The sequence below is a fragment of the Poromitra crassiceps genome (assembly GCF_964638095.1).
Source record: "Poromitra crassiceps genome assembly, chromosome: 8".
Lineage (NCBI taxonomy): Eukaryota > Metazoa > Chordata > Actinopteri > Beryciformes > Melamphaidae > Poromitra > Poromitra crassiceps.
In genome coordinates this window covers 36,847,434-36,864,598 of record NC_139629.1, presented here as the reverse complement: position 1 = coordinate 36,864,598, position 17,165 = coordinate 36,847,434, and the positions used below count along the sequence as shown (strand labels likewise).

Sequence of the window (17,165 nt, the reverse complement as noted above, 5' to 3'; positions counted from 1 at the left end):
ACCAATAATGACAGCCAGGTAAGCAAAACGACAGCATTGGTCGCTTTCTAAGGTGGTTAAAAACGACAGGTGTTTACGAATGTGACGTCTTGCAGTTGTGCGAGTAAGTGCATGCAGTGCAGTGCATATGCCAGTCGGGACTCGGGAGCTGTAACCGGGAAGTAGCAGCGACCCCTGGTGGTGCTTAATGTAACAACAGTCTGATATTGAAATAGCTCCCTCACATGTAGGGTGATTGGTAGACCGGTAGCTTCCTTGTCTTTCAGCCTCCTCGCCACAACGTGTTTTAAACTATAACCCAAACCATAACCATAACTTAACCAAGTTCTTTTACTTGCCTAAATATAACCAGGAAACGCAGTGCCACCATTCCCCCGAACCTCTCCCGCTGTCACCACCACGGTGTCGTCGAAAAATTACGAAAAGACAGGGACACTCGCTCATATGTCGCTTTGAGTCTTTGGAAATCGACTTATTCTGTCGTTTTGGTTTGAGGACGTGTTCAATGTCCACTTGGTAAACAAAGTAGCCCACAATGTTGTACCCATGAGACGAATTAAGCCTTCATCAAACAAACTGGAGTTGGGGGCTTTTTAAGGCAACATTGCGAGCGAGTTTTCCACTTTGGCTGTCAATTTCATGCTTTCCCTCTTCACCCCCTCGCGAAAAGTTATATCTCAACTCGCGCTGGATTAATAGTCCATAGTTAATTTCAAAAGGGGGCTCCATCAGATAGGCACTGCAACTTAAATTAGATGGGGTGTTCTGTAGACTTCATAGTTCTTCTCCTCAATTAAGTGGGTCATTCCACACCAAAAACAGTGGGGGGGGGGTATCTGTGTTTTGGCCGGAGGTGAGGAGGCAGATTCAGACCAGTGAACTGAACAGCTCCACGTCTGGATCCAAACTCAGGGATTTGGAAATAGTGTCCACGCCAGCCACTTATTGACACAGTCTGTGCTAATGCCATCCCCTGTTTGTGAGCGGCAGCGCCTGTTTGCAGGCCCACGCCGTCCCACCTCAACAGTCTGGCTGCATTACTGCACTCACTACTATTATGATGTCCTCTCTCAACGGAATTATTAGCTGGGGTATAAATGCTAAAACTCAATCCATTGCATTTCTCCTTCATTGTATCCAAGTCAAGAGCTATTGCTTCCAGCTGGATTTAAAAAATGATTTTTTTTCCCCCTAATGACAAACAATGTGAAGACCATTATTCAAAGTGGCATGTAACAGCTGACAAAAAAAGAGAGTTCTTTAAATTGAGCTGAATTCTCTGACCTATCCAATACACTACTATGCTATCCGGTGCTGCCAATTAGCGAGGCGATCGATCCCTTGGTAGATAGCCAGACAGTGAACAATGGTGGTAATGGGAGACTGCACAATGCTTCAGACTGAGATACCAGGGCAGATAAAACAGGAGCGTGTTAAAAAGCATGTTCAACATTCAATAGCGCTTTTAAACACATGTGAGTAACAACCATGTCACCTGTGAGTGCAAACCAACAGTTTTCACCAAAGACCAATTAAACAGCCAAAAGAATGTGATATGTCAACAACACCACACATTTTTGAGCTGTATCAAAACTGAACTTCTTTTCTTTTCTTTACCCTGCATAATGTGGCAAACGAGTAGATCTCTCCAATTGCGGTAATGTTATTAAAGGCCTTAAGTTCATATAATTCAGACTTCACTTCAGGCAGTAATTATCATGTGTGAAAGCAATAGTAGTGAATCTTTGGTTGGAGTGAAAGAGTTCACCTGGGCGTGTTTGTTCCCAGAGTGATGACAGGGGCGTGCACCGGGGTGATAGAGTTCACCTGGGCGTGTTTGTTCCCAGAGTGATGACAGGGGCGTGCACCGGGGTGGAAGAGTTCACCTGGGTGCGTTTGTTCCCAGAGTGATGACAGGGGCGTGCACCGGGGTGAAAGAGCTCACCTGGGCATGTTTGTTCCCAGAGTGATGACAGGGGCGTGCACCGGGGTGGAAGAGTTCACCTGGGTGCGTTTGTTCCCAGAGTGATGACAGGGGCGTGCACCGGGGTGAAAGAGCTCACCTGGGTGCGTTTGTTCCCAGAGTGATGACAGGGGCGTGCACCGGGGTGGAAGAGTTCACCTGGGTGTGTTTGTTCCCAGAGTGATGACAGGGGCGTGCACCGGGTTGGAAGAGTTCACCTGGGTGCGTTTGTTCCCAGAGTGATGACAGGGGCGGGCGTGCACCGGGATGAAAGAGTTCACCTGGGTGTGTTTGTTCCCAGAGTGATGACAGGGGCGTGCACCGGGATGAAAGAGCTCACCTGGGTGTGTTTGTTCCCAGAGTGATGACAGGGGCGGGCGTGCACCGGGATGAAAGAGTTCACCTGGGTGTGTTTGTTCCCAGAGTGATGACAGGGGCGTGCACCGGGAAGAGCTCACCTGGGTGTGTTTGTTCCCAGAGTGATGATAGGGGCGTGCACCGGGGTGAAAGAGCTCACCTGGGTGTGTTCGTTCCCAGAGTGATGATAGGGGCGTGCACCGGGGTGAAGGGCAGCTCCTGCAGCTGCTCTCCGTCATCCTGGGCTGACAGTGACACATCTCCGCCTGGATCAAGGTCCATCTCCAGGTGGGCGATGTTGCTGGCAGCTGAACAGGCCTGTTTTGACAGAGATGTGTGGAACATTATAATGTGTAGAGATGAAATACAATACCCGTGAGTTGCACAGTACCCTACCTTAAAGGTGCTACGGTACCATTTAACGTTTCTCAACATTCCAAATTTCAGACAACATTTCTGTCTGTCGAGGCCTCGCCCGACTAGTGTCAGTTAATTCAAGTGGATGGTGGGTAGAGAAAGGTGGCAGGGAGGGATTCACATTCCACCCATCAGAATACTGTACTGTATGTCAGAACCATATAAAAAAGGCTGTTTCCCTAAATAAAATGATCCTAAAATTGGTAGGATGAAAGTAGATCCATTCAAATCAAAAAGCCTCTTTACTGTCAAGGAAACTGTCAAACTGACAAAATATTCTACACTGATGAAGTGGCATTTCCAACAATATGGAAGATGTCACGTCAGATGTCAAAGACGTTTAGGAAGATAGTCATCTTCATCTTGAAGCAGTTGAAGCATGTTGCTTTTGATGTATGAGATACGAGGGAATTCAAATCTGCCAAAGCAAGAGTGGAGCTACAGTAATGCTAACAGGCTTCAAAGATAACCAACAAGCAGCACTCCAAAAACTATCCTCACATACTTTCAGTAATGGCCAACATCAGCCTAAAGCATATTGGGCATAAGCCTCTATCAGAGTACTGTATCACACTTAGCCAAGCTTTTATAGCGCTTGTGAAAAGCGACAAATGCCTCCACATTAGTGTGGGTGGTGGACCACTTTAGACCAGGTCTAAAGTGGCCTAAATATCTAGCGATATGAAGTGTGGCGTCTGCCGGAGCAAATGGGCCAGAAAAGGACCCTTAAAGAAGCAATCCAGCAATTGTAATTGGCCCTTGGGACACAGGGATGTTATGTGACTGTGAAAGTGTCATCAGAGCTTTCTGGATGTTATGTGACTGTGAAAGTGTCATCAGAGCTTTCTGGATGTTATGTGACTGTGAAAGTGTCATCAGGGCTTTCTAGATGTTATGTGACTGTGAAAGTGTCATCATGGCTTTCTAGATGCTATGTGACTGTGAAAGTGTCATCAGAGCTTTCTAGATGTTATGTGACTGTGAAAGTGCCATCAGATTCTTTCTAGATGTTATGTGACTGTGAAAGTGTCATCAGAGCTTTCTAGATGTTATGTGACTGTGAAAGTGCCATCAGATTCTTTCTAGATGTTATGTGAATGTGAAAGTGTCATCAGAGCTTTCTAGATGTTATGTGACTGTGAAAGTGTCATCAGAGCTTTCTAGATGTTATGTGACTGTGAAAGTGTCCTCAGAGCTTTCTAGATGTTATGTGACTGTGAAAGTGCCATCAGATTATTTCTGAAGGACAGAAAAGGACCCTTAAAGAAGCAATCCAGCAATTGTAATTGGCCCTTGGGACACAGGGATGTTATGTGACTGTGAAAGTGTCATCAGAGCTTTCTGGATGTTATGTGACTGTGAAAGTGTCATCAGAGCTTTCTAGATGTTATGTGACTGTGAAAGTGCCATCAGAGCTTTCTGGATGTTATGTGACTGTGAAAGTGTCATCATGGCTTTCTAGATGCTATGTGACTGTGAAAGTGTCATCAGAGCTTTCTAGATGTTATGTGACTGTGAAAGTGCCATCAGATTCTTTCTAGATGTTATGTGACTGTGAAAGTGTCATCAGAGCTTTCTAGATGTTATGTGACTGTGAAAGTGCCATCAGATTCTTTCTAGATGTTATGTGAATGTGAAAGTGTCATCAGAGCTTTCTAGATGTTATGTGACTGTGAAAGTGTCATCAGAGCTTTCTAGATGTTATGTGACTGTGAAAGTGTCCTCAGAGCTTTCTAGATGTTATGTGACTGTGAAAGTGCCATCAGATTATTTCTAGATGTTATGTGACTGTGAAAGTGTCATCAGAGCTTTCTAGATGTTATGTGACTGTGAAAGTGTCATCAGAGCTTTCTAGATGTTATGTGACTGTGAAAGTGTCCTCAGAGCTTTCTAGATGTTATGTGACTGTGAAAGTGCCATCAGATTATTTCTAGATGTTATGTGACTGTGAAAGTGTCATCAGAGCTTTCTAGATGTTATGTGACTGTGAAAGTGTCATCAGGGCTTTCTAGATGTTATGTGACTGTGAAAGTGTCATCAGAGCTTTCTAGATGTTATGTGACTGTGAAAGTGTCATCAGAGCTTTCTAGATGTTATGTGACTGTGAAAGTGTCATCAGAGCTTTCTGGATGTTATGTGACTGTGAAAGTGTCATCATGGCTTTCTAGATGTTATGTGACTGTGAAAGTGTCATCATGGCTTTCTAGATGTTATGTGACTGTGAAAGTGTCATCAGAGCTTTCTAGATGTTATGTGACTGTGAAAGTGTCATCAGAGCTTTCTAGATGTTATGTGACTGTGAAAGTGTCATCATGGCTTTCTAGATGTTATGTGACTGTGAAAGTGTCCTCAGAGCTTTCTAGATGTTATGTGACTGTGAAAGTGCCATCAGATTATTTCTAGATGTTATGTGACTGTGAAAGTGTCATCAGAGCTTTCTAGATGTTATGTGACTGTGAAAGTGTCATCATGGCTTTCTAGATGTTATGTGACTGTGAAAGTGTCATCATGGCTTTCTAGATGTTATGTGACTGTGAAAGTGTCATCATGGCTTTCTAGATGTTATGTGACTGTGAAAGTGTCATCAGAGCTTTCTAGATGTTATGTGACTGTGAAAGTGTCATCAGAGCTTTCTAGATGTTATGTGACTGTGAAAGTGTCATCAGAGCTTTCTGGATGTTATGTGACTGTGAAAGTGTCATCATGGCTTTCTAGATGTTATGTGACTGTGAAAGTGTCATCATGGCTTTCTAGATGTTATGTGACTGTGAAAGTGTCATCAGAGCTTTCTAGATGTTATGTGACTGTGAAAGTGTCATCAGAGCTTTCTAGATGTTATGTGACTGTGAAAGTGTCATCATGGCTTTCTAGATGTTATGTGACTGTGAAAGTGTCCTCAGAGCTTTCTAGATGTTATGTGACTGTGAAAGTGCCATCAGATTATTTCTAGATGTTATGTGACTGTGAAAGTGTCATCAGAGCTTTCTAGATGTTATGTGACTGTGAAAGTGTCATCATGGCTTTCTAGATGTTATGTGACTGTGAAAGTGTCATCATGGCTTTCTAGATGTTATGTGACTGTGAAAGTGTCATCATGGCTTTCTAGATGTTATGTGACTGTGAAAGTGTCATCAGAGCTTTCTAGATGTTATGTGACTGTGAAAGTGTCATCATGGCTTTCTAGATGTTATGTGACTGTGAAAGTGTCATCATGGCTTTCTAGATGTTATGTGACTGTGAAAGTGTCATCATGGCTTTCTAGATGTTATGTGACTGTGAAAGTGTCATCAGGGCTTTCTAGATGTTATGTGACTGTGAAAGTGTCATCAGAGCTTTCTAGATGTTATGTGACTGTGAAAGTGTCATCAGAGCTTTCTAGATGTTATGTGACTGTGAAAGTGTCATCATGGCTTTCTAGATGTTATGTGACTGTGACAGTGTCATCAGAGCTTTCTAGATGTTATGTGACTGTGAAAGTGTCCTCAGAGCTTTCTAGATGTTATGTGACTGTGAAAGTGCCATCAGAGCTTTCTAGATGTTATGTGACTGTGACAGTGTCATCATGGCTTTCTAGATGTTATGTGACTGTGACAGTGTCATCAGAGCTTTCTAGATGTTATGTGACTGTGAAAGTGTCATCATGGCTTTCTAGATGTTATGTGACTGTGAAAGTGCCATCAGAGCTTTCTGGATGTTATGTGACTGTGAAAGTGCCATCAGAGCTTTCTAGATGTTATGTGACTGTGAAAGTGTCATCAGGGCTTTCTAGATGTTATGTGACTGTGAAAGTGTCATCAGAGCTTTCTAGATGTTATGTGACTGTGAAAGTGTCATCAGGGCTTTCTAGATGTTATGTGACTGTGAAAGTGCCATCAGGGCTTTCTGGATGTTATGTGACTGTGAAAGTGTCCTCAGAGCTTTCTAGATGTTATGTGACTGTGAAAGTGTCCTCAGAGCTTTCTAGATGTTATGTGACTGTGAAAGTGTCCTCAGAGCTTTCTAGATGTTATGTGACTGTGAAAGTGTCATCAGGGCTTTCTAGATGTTATGTGACTGTGAAAGTGTCATCAGAGCTTTCTAGATGTTATGTGACTGTGAAAGTGTCATCAGGGCTTTCTAGATGTTATGTGACTGTGAAAGTGCCATCAGGGCTTTCTGGATGTTATGTGACTGTGAAAGTGTCCTCAGAGCTTTCTAGATGTTATGTGACTGTGAAAGTGTCCTCAGAGCTTTCTAGATGTTATGTGACTGTGAAAGTGTCATCAGAGCTTTCTAGATGTTATGTGACTGTGAAAGTGTCATCATGGCTTTCTAGATGTTATGTGACTGTGAAAGTGCCATCAGAGCTTTCTGGATGTTATGTGACTGTGAAAGTGCCATCAGAGCTTTCTAGATGTTATGTGACTGTGAAAGTGCCATCAGAGCTTTCTAGATGTTATGTGACTGTAGAAGTGCCATCAGAGCTTTCTGGAGACAAGAAAGTTGGTGGAACAAAAGAACACAGCAGGAAGTTAGCAGTGGATTTTTCTCCTCCAGAGCTGATTCCTGCAATGCATTCATAAAGCAAGTACAAGTAGAATCGACTCAAAACTGTGTTTTGAGTGCTGATTACAACTGGGCCTCTCTTTACTGGCTCCTTGTAAATGAGGGTATTGATTATAAAGGCTTATCTCTTCACTTACAAGACATGATGTGGCCTTGTGCTTCAATACTGCCTCATCATTTAAACCCAGACTCAAGAAGTGTTTATTCAGCAGCACCCCCTACAGGACAATCTGCCTTGACTCTCAATCCGTCAATCACTTACTTCTGCGCACACACACACACACACACACACACACACACACACACACACAAGCGGTGGCCACACACACACACAAGCGGTGGCCCCGTTTCACTGTGTTTGCGTCGCCTGTTTTCTGTCAAGAGCTTTGCGACAAAGCTGTTTGTTAAAAGCGGACTATAAATAAAGGTGAGTTGGAAGCGATCCATCAGCAGGAGGAAGTGGCAGGGTGTACAGGAGGAAGTGGCAGGCTGTACAGGAGGAAGTGGCAGGGTGTACAGGAGGAAGTGGCAGGGTGTGCAGGAGGAAGTGGCAGGGTGGACAGGAGGAAGTAGCAGGGTGTACAGGAGGAAGTGGCAGGATGTGCAGGAGGAAGTGGCAGGGTGTACAGGAGGAAGTAGCAGGGTGTACAGGAGGAAGTGGCAGGGTGTACAGGAGGAAGTAGCAGGGTGTACAGGAGGAAGTGGCAGGGTGTACAGGAGGAAGTGGCAGGGTGTACAGGAGGAAGTGGCAGGGTGTACAGGAGGAAGTGGCAGGGTGTACAGGAGGAAGTGGAAGGGTGTACAGGAGGAAGTGGCAGGGTGGACAGGAGGAAGTGGCAGGGTGGACAGGAGGAAGTGGCAGGGTGTACAGGAGGAAGTGGCAGGGTGTACAGGAGGAAGTGGCAGGGTGTACAGGAGGAAGTGGCAGGGTGTACAGGAGGAAGTGGCAGGGTGTACAGGAGGAAGTAGCAGGGTGTACAGGAGGAAGTGGCAGGGTGTACAGGAGGAAGTGGCAGGGTGGACAGGAGGAAGTGGCAGGATGTACAGGAGGAAGTAGCAGGGTGTACAGGAGGAAGTGGCAGGGTGTACAGGAGGAAGTAGCAGGGTGTACAGGAGGAAGTGGCAGGGTGTACAGGAGGAAGTGGCAGGGTGTACAGGAGGAAGTGGCAGGGTGTACAGGAGGAAGTGGCAGGGTGTACAGGAGGAAGTGGAAGGGTGTACAGGAGGAAGTGGCAGGGTGGACAGGAGGAAGTGGCAGGGTGGACAGGAGGAAGTGGCAGGGTGTACAGGAGGAAGTGGCAGGGTGTACAGGAGGAAGTGGCAGGGTGTACAGGAGGAAGTGGCAGGGTGTACAGGAGGAAGTGGCAGGGTGTACAGGAGGAAGTAGCAGGGTGTACAGGAGGAAGTGGCAGGGTGTACAGGAGGAAGTGGCAGGGTGGACAGGAGGAAGTGGCAGGATGTACAGGAGGAAGTGGCAGGGTGGACAGGAGGAAGTGGCAGGGTGTGCAGGAGGAAGTGGCAGGGTGTACAGGAGGAAGTGGCAGGGTGTGCAGGAGGAAGTGGCAGGGTGTACAGGAGGAAGTGGCAGGATGTACAGGAGGAAGTAGCAGGGTGTACAGGAGGAAGTGGCAGGGTGGACAGGAGGAAGTGGCAGGATGTACAGGAGGAAGTGGCAGGGTGGACAGGAGGAAGTGGCAGGATGTGCAGGAGGAAGTGGCAGGGTGTACAGGAGGAAGTGGCAGGGTGGACAAGAGGAAGTGGCAGGATGTACAGGAGGAAGTGGCAGGGTGTACAGGAGGAAGTGGCAGGGTGGACAGGAGGAAGTGGCAGGGTGGACAGGAGGAAGTGGCAGGGTGTACAGGAGGACGTGGCAGGGTGTACAGGAGGAAGTGGCAGGGTGGACAGGAGGAAGTGGCAGGGTGGGCAGGAGGAAGTGGCAGGGTGTACAGGAGGAAGTGGCAGGGTGGACAGGAGGAAGTGGCAGGGTGTACAGGAGGAAGTGGTAGGGTGGACAGGAGGAAGTGGCAGGGTGTACAGGAGGAAGTGGCAGGGTGTGCAGGAGGAAGTGGCAGGGTGGACAGTTGGAAGTGGCAGGGTGTGCAGGTGGAAGTGGCAGGGTGTGCAGGTGGAAGTGGCAGGGTGTACAGGAGGAAGTGGCAGGGTGTACAGGAGGAAGTGGCAGGGTGTACAGGAGGAAGTGGCAGGGTGGACAGGAGGAAGTGGCAGGGTGGACAGGAGGAAGTGGCAGGGTGGACAGGAGGAAGTGGCAGGGTGTACAGGAGGAAGTGGCAGGGTGGACAGGAGGAAGTAGCAGGGTGTACAGGAGGAAGTGGCAGGGTGTACAGGAGGAAGTGGCAGGGTGGACAGGAGGAAGTGGCAGGGTGTACAGGAGGAAGTGGCAGGGTGGACAGGAGGAAGTAGCAGGGTGGACAGGAGGAAGTGGCAGGGTGGACAGGAGGAAGTGGCAGGGTGGACAGGAGGAAGTGGCAGGGTGGACAGGAGGAAGTGGCAGGGTGGACAGGAGGAAGTAGCAGGGTGTACAGGAGGAAACTGTACAGATGGAGAGGGACTTATAAGTTCTGCAACAAGACCATCATTTCGTAGTTTTACTCAAAACTATGCTGTAAATGAACTTGAGCTATGTGTTGAAGATTCAGCATTTGAAGTGTTGGGTTTTGTGGTGAGAAGGTTGATGTGTTTGAATGAATGACAGAACAGTAATAACTGCAAATCAAATAACACAGCCCATTTCTCATTTTGACAATACAAACAATTAAGCATTAAGCACACTATTGTCATCCTAAGTGATGACTCATCACTGATGAGTCAAATGCTAATGTGTGTGTGTGTGTCGTAATTTGGAGGCACCCTTCTGTTTCATCTGTAATTATCTATCAGCAGTCAAAGGGCTCAAAGGAAAGAAAGGAAATAATAATGATAATATAAGAGTTCTTTTTTTAACAATGACAGAAAAATCTGAAGGCCCTGAATCATTTTTGACAGATTATAGAGCAGCCGGACAGCACAGTCAGACAGACAGACTGGCAGGCAGGCAGACTGGCAGGCAGGCAGGCAGGCAGACAGGCAGGCAGACAGACAGACAGACAGACAGACAGACAGACAGGCAGGCAGGCAGGCAGACAGACAGGCAGGCAGACAGAAAGACAGACAGGCAGGCAGACAGACAGACAGACAGGCAAGCAGACAGGGAGACAGACAGGCAGACAGACAGACAGACAGGCAGGCAGACAGAAAGACAGACAGGCAGGCAGACAGACAGACAGACAGACAGGCAAGCAGCCAGGGAGACAGACAGACAGACAGACAGGCAGGCAGTAGTGTCTACTCTGTTCTACAGGCTGCTTCCTTTGTGTTAGTTGAAGTAACGTTACAAAGTCAGTTCATTTTATAAACAAGGTTTTCCACTGTGATTGACCCGATTGACCTTCGGGTCAATCACAGTGCTTAAAAAAATGGGAAACTCGGCTCAACCCGGGATCCTGGGCGACTTTAAACTAACACACGATTACATGGCAGACAGAGCTGCGGAGCTGACAGATTGTCGTGGAAATGTTGCCTTCCTATTTTCAACCCAGTGTGACAAAACAATGTGTTGTTTTGTTTTGTTATCATGATTCTTCGGATTGGACTCAAACCCCACCGGCTTCCCACCCACAATCACGGCCAATGGTGCCTGTATGGACACCCGACCAAGCCGGAGGTCAAACTGTGGACCGAACCTGTGAGGCAGGGCATCTAGCGCTGCACTAAGCGGGCGCCCGATAAAACAATGTGTTCAAGTGAATTCAACTTGTTTCAAATGAAGCGGCACCGTTAGAGGACGCGGCTGCGTTTCTGCTGCCCTCTATCTGTCAATTATTTTAAAATCAGAGGACACATTGTTTCATGCAAAGATATCTGCTTTCATCATCATTACCATTAAGAACATTACAATTAAAATGACAGGTAATAATAGATTATGACAGAATCTTTACAACCCTGTCTGTCACAAAATGACAGACGAGGAAGTCTAACACAACCTCTGGGCGCCGCAGAACATTTTGTCGTTATTTTTCAGCCATTAATCGGCTCTTTGTTGTCATTGACACACACAAGGTTAGCGGGGGTATTAGTGCAGATAATCATTTGAGGAGCGCTAATGGTGTCATTTTTCCAGCTGACTGTCTTTAATGTTCTTTGATGTGTGGGCGAGGCTCGGCGGAGATGCGTGGCGGTGCTTTACGAGGCCTTCCATCAAAGGAGCGAGTAATAACCTCCGCCAAAGTCACGCCGCAACACGGCCGCAATGTACAGAACACGATCCGCCCGCCGCCACCCGCCATAAAACAACCTGTGATATAATAAGCTAATGGGTAGGGATGGCGAGGCGTCACGATGCTGGTGACTGGAAGCAGCAGGCTTACGCTGGATTCAAACCTGGCGCAATGACATACGGATGCCTTTGAATTTTATGCACAAAATGTGGCCATGGGCACCTTGAACTTTGACCGTTGACCGCCAAAATCGAATCAGTTCATCCTTGAGTCCAAGTGGACATTTGAGGACAAATTCGAAGGAATTCCGTCAAGGCGTTCCTGAGATATCGGGTTAACGAGCTTGGAAATGGCATTCGTGAGGTCACAGTGACCTTGACCTTTGTCCTTTGACCACCAAGATGTAATCAGTTCATCCTTGAGTCCAAGTGGACGTTTGAGCCAAATTGGAAGAAATTCCACCAAAGGCGTTCCTCAGATATGGCGTTATCGGACGGATGGACGGACAACCCGAAACCATAATGCCTCCGGCCTGGCTATCGCCAGCGGAGTGAATACTATTAGTACTGCTTGTTTGAAACACAGATTATTTTCTGTCCCATTCATACTGTAGCATAAAATGACGGTAATATATCTGCAAGGGTTTGATAGGGTTGTTAATCAATACCGATGACTCTGATGATGATCATTTCAGGTGCTGAGATTTATGACTTTCATAATTCACTTCACTGCAGTCTTTGATTGGGAACGGCCCCCGCAAAGCAGCAAATGACAAAGCAGTGTCATCGCACGATGGTACATTACCTCTTCACTGTTCCTGTTTTACTTCTGTTCTAATTAGCTCACTTCACGCTCTCTGTTGATACATTACCTCTTCACTGTTCCTGTTTGATTTCTGTTCTAATTAGCTCGCTTCACGTTCTCTGTTGTGAAGATGGTACTTTGATACTTCTGTCAATCACAGCTGTGCCAGACATGTGTCCATGTTGCAATTCCTTGGTCGCTGATAGGTCGATAAATGTCATAGATTACTTAATGGCCCTTTAAACCCTTCTTAAATTGATTGCATGAGGTACTATAGTACATGCAGTGTACTACACTGCATGTACTGTACTATAGTACACTGAGTGTACTACAGTACGTGCAGTGTACTACAGTACGTGCGGTCCCAGCTTGGAGAAATGGAGATGGGGAAAATGTGTGTACTACATTGAAGAAATACTCCCAAAGACACTGGGAGGACATGTGCACTTTGCGTGGTGCGGTGTGTTTTATATCAACATGAGTAGGAGGAGCAAAGACATTCAGAGAAGCATAAAAAAACATGTCTTCTTCCATGCTATTTAGCAGTGCTGTGGAGCATGCCAGCTTCCAAATGCACACAGTCTAAATGAGCAAACGCAAGGCTGCTTTCAAAGACACCCACAACGGCAGCGAGCAGGAACCCCTCGCATCACTTCAGGAAATAATTAAGCAGTTATTAAAATCAGCACGGTAAACAGGATATAGCTGACTTCCTCACTTCCCCCGGGCTCCAACAACAGGCCGTTTGTTCAACATGCAAAAAGCCTGTTGGCAAGTGGAGCAGGTAAGAATCTAAAAATGCATCGTATTCTCCCTTGTAATATCCCCGTTATGATCTCTGCACTATCTGTCATTCATTGTTATACATTATACATATAACTTCCATCAGGTCCTCTTTGCAGAACCAGATGGGTGGGGTGTCAGAGGAAAAAGTAGGCAAGATTGTTTTTCAAATGCTTTGCAAAACCTCTGCTGTAATCAATGTCTTCTTCTCTGTGGCAAACCCCGCCCACGAGGAAGTCCAAGAAGCTCAACACGGATACCAGGAAGTGCTTCAGATATTATTTCAGTAAAGTGTATCATGTATTTCTAAGTTGAAGTTCAAAACGGCCGTGGATACTGAACCCAGGCGGCTAGGTGTTAATAAAACACGAAAGACGGACAAGGCTGATGAAACATCCGTTCTCAGAAGGCAGAAAACACAAGGTTATGAGGAATGTTGGACATCTTACGGAAATAGAAGCAGCCTTTGTGCAAATATTTGAAAAGCAAAGTCAAGGAATAATCTTTCTTTTGATTAGGGAGATGAAAAGGAGCGGCTCCAGCCCCTCCGGCAGCTCCAAAGACAAAGAGCACGCAGGGCTGGAGCTCAGTTTGGTGTGTGTGTGTGTGTGTGTGTGTGTGTGTGTGTGTGTGCGTGTGCGTGTGCGTGTGTGTGTGCGCGCGTGTGTGTGTGTGTTGTCCGTGTGCACACGTGCGTGGCTGCGTGCATGCGTGTGTGTGTGCGCGTGCGTGTCTCCATGGGTATGAGGCTGAGTCTGTGTGGAGTGCTATAGAGGCGAGTGTGTGTTCGAAATCTACTTGAGACTGTTCATCAAGACGTTTATAAAACAGGTAGCTCAAATCAAGCAATCTGATTGGCCCCGAGTTTATTAACCATATACCACGGCCAGAATTCAGTATCACTCGGCGTCTGAGAAGCAGCACTGCAGACATCAAGTTCGTACAGATGTTACTCATCTAGTCTCGCAACACTGCTGCCACACCGAGGCAGCAGTGGGGCTTTTGGTAAGAACAAAGAAAACATTTAAATAACAAAAGCCTCCACTTTTACCGCTGCAGCAGCACTGCAAAATTAAATGTGCAACATCTGTAGTTGTGGCTTTTACCTTTTCACGTCACGATTTCTCAAAATGCCACTGAGTGACTGAAACACTAGCTGACTAACATGTACAAGTTACGCTGATTTCAATGGTGAAATCCATTTCCTGGTCAGTTGCTCGATAATTGCGTTTTACAAGCTAATCAATTGTGACTAGTACCAAACATGCTAGCTAAACCGGAGACCGCAACAATAACGCTAGCTTATGTTGCTACATGTAGCTGCTAGTGTGTCACTTACGTTGCATAGCAACCGCCTCGCACTATGTGCAGCCAGCCAGGAGGTCCTATTTTATTTTGAACAGTGTTATTATGTAAATGAAATTGGAGTGTGTATATTACTTTCAGATTGCCATACTTGGTAACGTTTTATGAAAGCAATAGCTCACTTCAGGCCGTGATAGTTATTATATCCACTTCGCGTCGGGCTGAACAACGTCCCTTAGCTGTGATATAATAACCTTATTCATAGATTTCAGGCGATATCAGAAACAACTGTTGCAGCATCATCTTGAGGACCAATTTGAAAAAAAGATATCCTACAGAATCCGAAATAGAGTGGAACACATAGTGTCAAACAAATGTTCATATCTCAACTCAAACTATAGATTGCATCCCTTATATTTTGACATTGTGAGTGAGAGCAGAAGTAGCTGAAGGGTTTGATGTACAATCTATGCGGCAGCTGAAGAAATTCAAAGTGCCAAAGACTGCAATGTTGGAGCGCTTCTACACCTCCATCATTGAGTCCATCCTTACCTCTTCCATCAGCATATGGTTGGTACACCGCCGACACGCTCAAAGACATGAACAGACTGGAGAAAGTGAAAGTAACAGAAAGGTGATCGGATGCACCATGCCATCCCTTCAGGACCTGGTCAAATCATGACCGGCCCCTCCCACCTCAGACACAAACTCCTCGAAACACTCCCGCTCGTCAAGAGACTGAGGTCTGTCAAGACCACAACCTCTGACCACGACTTCTCATTAACAAGGCCCGAAAGCCCCCTCCTCCAAGGCCTCTACACTCCCCCCCCCCCCCCCCCCCCCGCCGCCACCCCCACAACTTTTGGACTCAATTCGATTACAACGCGTTGTGTACTGTGTTCGTTCGGCCCTGAAGATAGCGGCCACAACAAAAACATTGCGTGACTGAAACCCATGAATACCAAAGGCTTTCGTGAGCTAGTGCTTAAACATAATGTGTTGTGTGTGTGTTTATGTTTATGTGAGTGTGTTTATTGTGTTTGTGTGTGTGTGTGTGTGTGTGTGTGTGTGTGTGTGTGTGCATGCGTGCATGTGCCCATTTATTCATATCTCCGTACTTGTGTGTGCCTCTCCTTGTGCTTCTGCTTGTGTATTTTCCTCAGTGTGTGTGAGTGAGTGTTAATGTGTATGTGTGTGTGCGTGTGCGTGTGTGTCTGTGTGCGCATGCTCGTGTGTGTGTGTGTGTGTGCGTGTGCATGCATGTCTGTGTGTGTGCGTGTGCATGCATGTGTGTGTGTGTGTGTGGGTGAGAGTACGGGGGTGGAATCTTACGACATGTGACAGCTGGTGGGCCGATGCCAATGGGGAAGGATGGAGCAGAGAGGGAAACGGCTGTTGCCAGGGCAACGCGGAGCTGGAGTGGCTGATGGTGGGGTAGCGTGAAGTAGCTGCCAGCTGAGACAGCGAGAGCTGCAAGAGAAACAACGCAAATGAATCACTGTTATTAACATCATCACTGCCATTACTATTATGAACACACGGGGCCAGAGGAGGAGGCGGAGCACGTGCCGTCTCACATGACAAGCCCAGACCATTCAATTACAATGCTATGGCATGTACAGTATATTAGCTAATAGCTAGACGTATATGGCACTTGGCAGTTTGATCTGGTCTGCTAAAGTATTTCCACATGGTTTGACTGTAGCCGAGCATCGGGACATTCGGCTGTTTCTCCCTGTCTCTTCTTCTTGCTTATTTGTTCAAAATCATCACAGATGAATGATTAGTCTGCAGCAGGGGTTCTCAAAGTGCGGCCCGCAGGCCAATTGTGTACATGTATATTTCCTGTTTTAACGTTCGAAATACATTTTCATTCATTCATTCATTCATTCATTCATTCATTCATTCAAGTCACTATCAGATAGATAGTGACTTAACAGACATTTATTTACATGAAAATCTTATGGTAAAAATCACTCAAGGTACTTTGGATGCAGGTTCTGTGGTGTGCTTTTGCCAGGTTGAGGAGAAGAAGTGACTGGCGTCTCTGTAACAGCTGGAACATCTGTCTACAACGAGACAGTCTACACCGAGACAGTCTACACTGAAACATCTGCCTACACCGAGACAGTCTACACCGATAGATCTGTCTACACCGAGACAGTCTACACTGAGACATCTGTCTACACCGAGACAGTCTACACCGATAGATCTGTCTACACCGAGACAGTCTACACTGAGACATCTGTCTACACCGAGACAGTGTACACGGTGACATCTGTCTACACGGAGGTCTACACCGAGACAGTCTACATGGAGACATCTGTCTACACGGAGACAGTCTACACGAGACATCTGTCTACACCAAGACAGTCTACACCGACACATCTGTCTACACCGAGACAGTCTACACCGAGACATCTGTCTACACCGAGAAAGTCTACACCGAGACATCTGTCTACACCGAGACAGTCTACACAGAGACATCTGTCTACACCGAGACATCTGTCTACACCGAGACAGTCTACACAGAGACATCTGTCTACACCGAGAAAGTCTACACCGAGACATCTGTCTACACCGAGACAGTCTACACAGAGACATCTGTCTACACCGAGACAGTCTACACCGAGACATCTGTCTACACCGAGACAGTCTACACCGAGACATCTGTCTACACCGAGACAGTCTACACTGAGACATCTGTCTACACCGAG

The 17,165-nt window shown here is 46.5% G+C and overlaps 1 protein-coding gene across 1 annotated transcript in view; it reads right to left on the bottom strand.

Annotated features, from left to right (window-relative positions):
* The window catches only part of nphp4 (nephronophthisis 4), a gene marked incomplete at both ends in the record, with an annotated part of 207,644 nt that overhangs the window by 71,584 nt on the left and 118,895 nt on the right, over positions 1-17,165 (bottom strand). The window contains 2 exons of the mRNA XM_083641194.1: positions 2,481-2,638; positions 15,781-15,918. Coding sequence (XP_083497320.1) covers positions 2,481-2,638; positions 15,781-15,918 — 296 coding nt within the window. The remainder of the gene's footprint in view (positions 1-2,480; positions 2,639-15,780; positions 15,919-17,165) is intronic.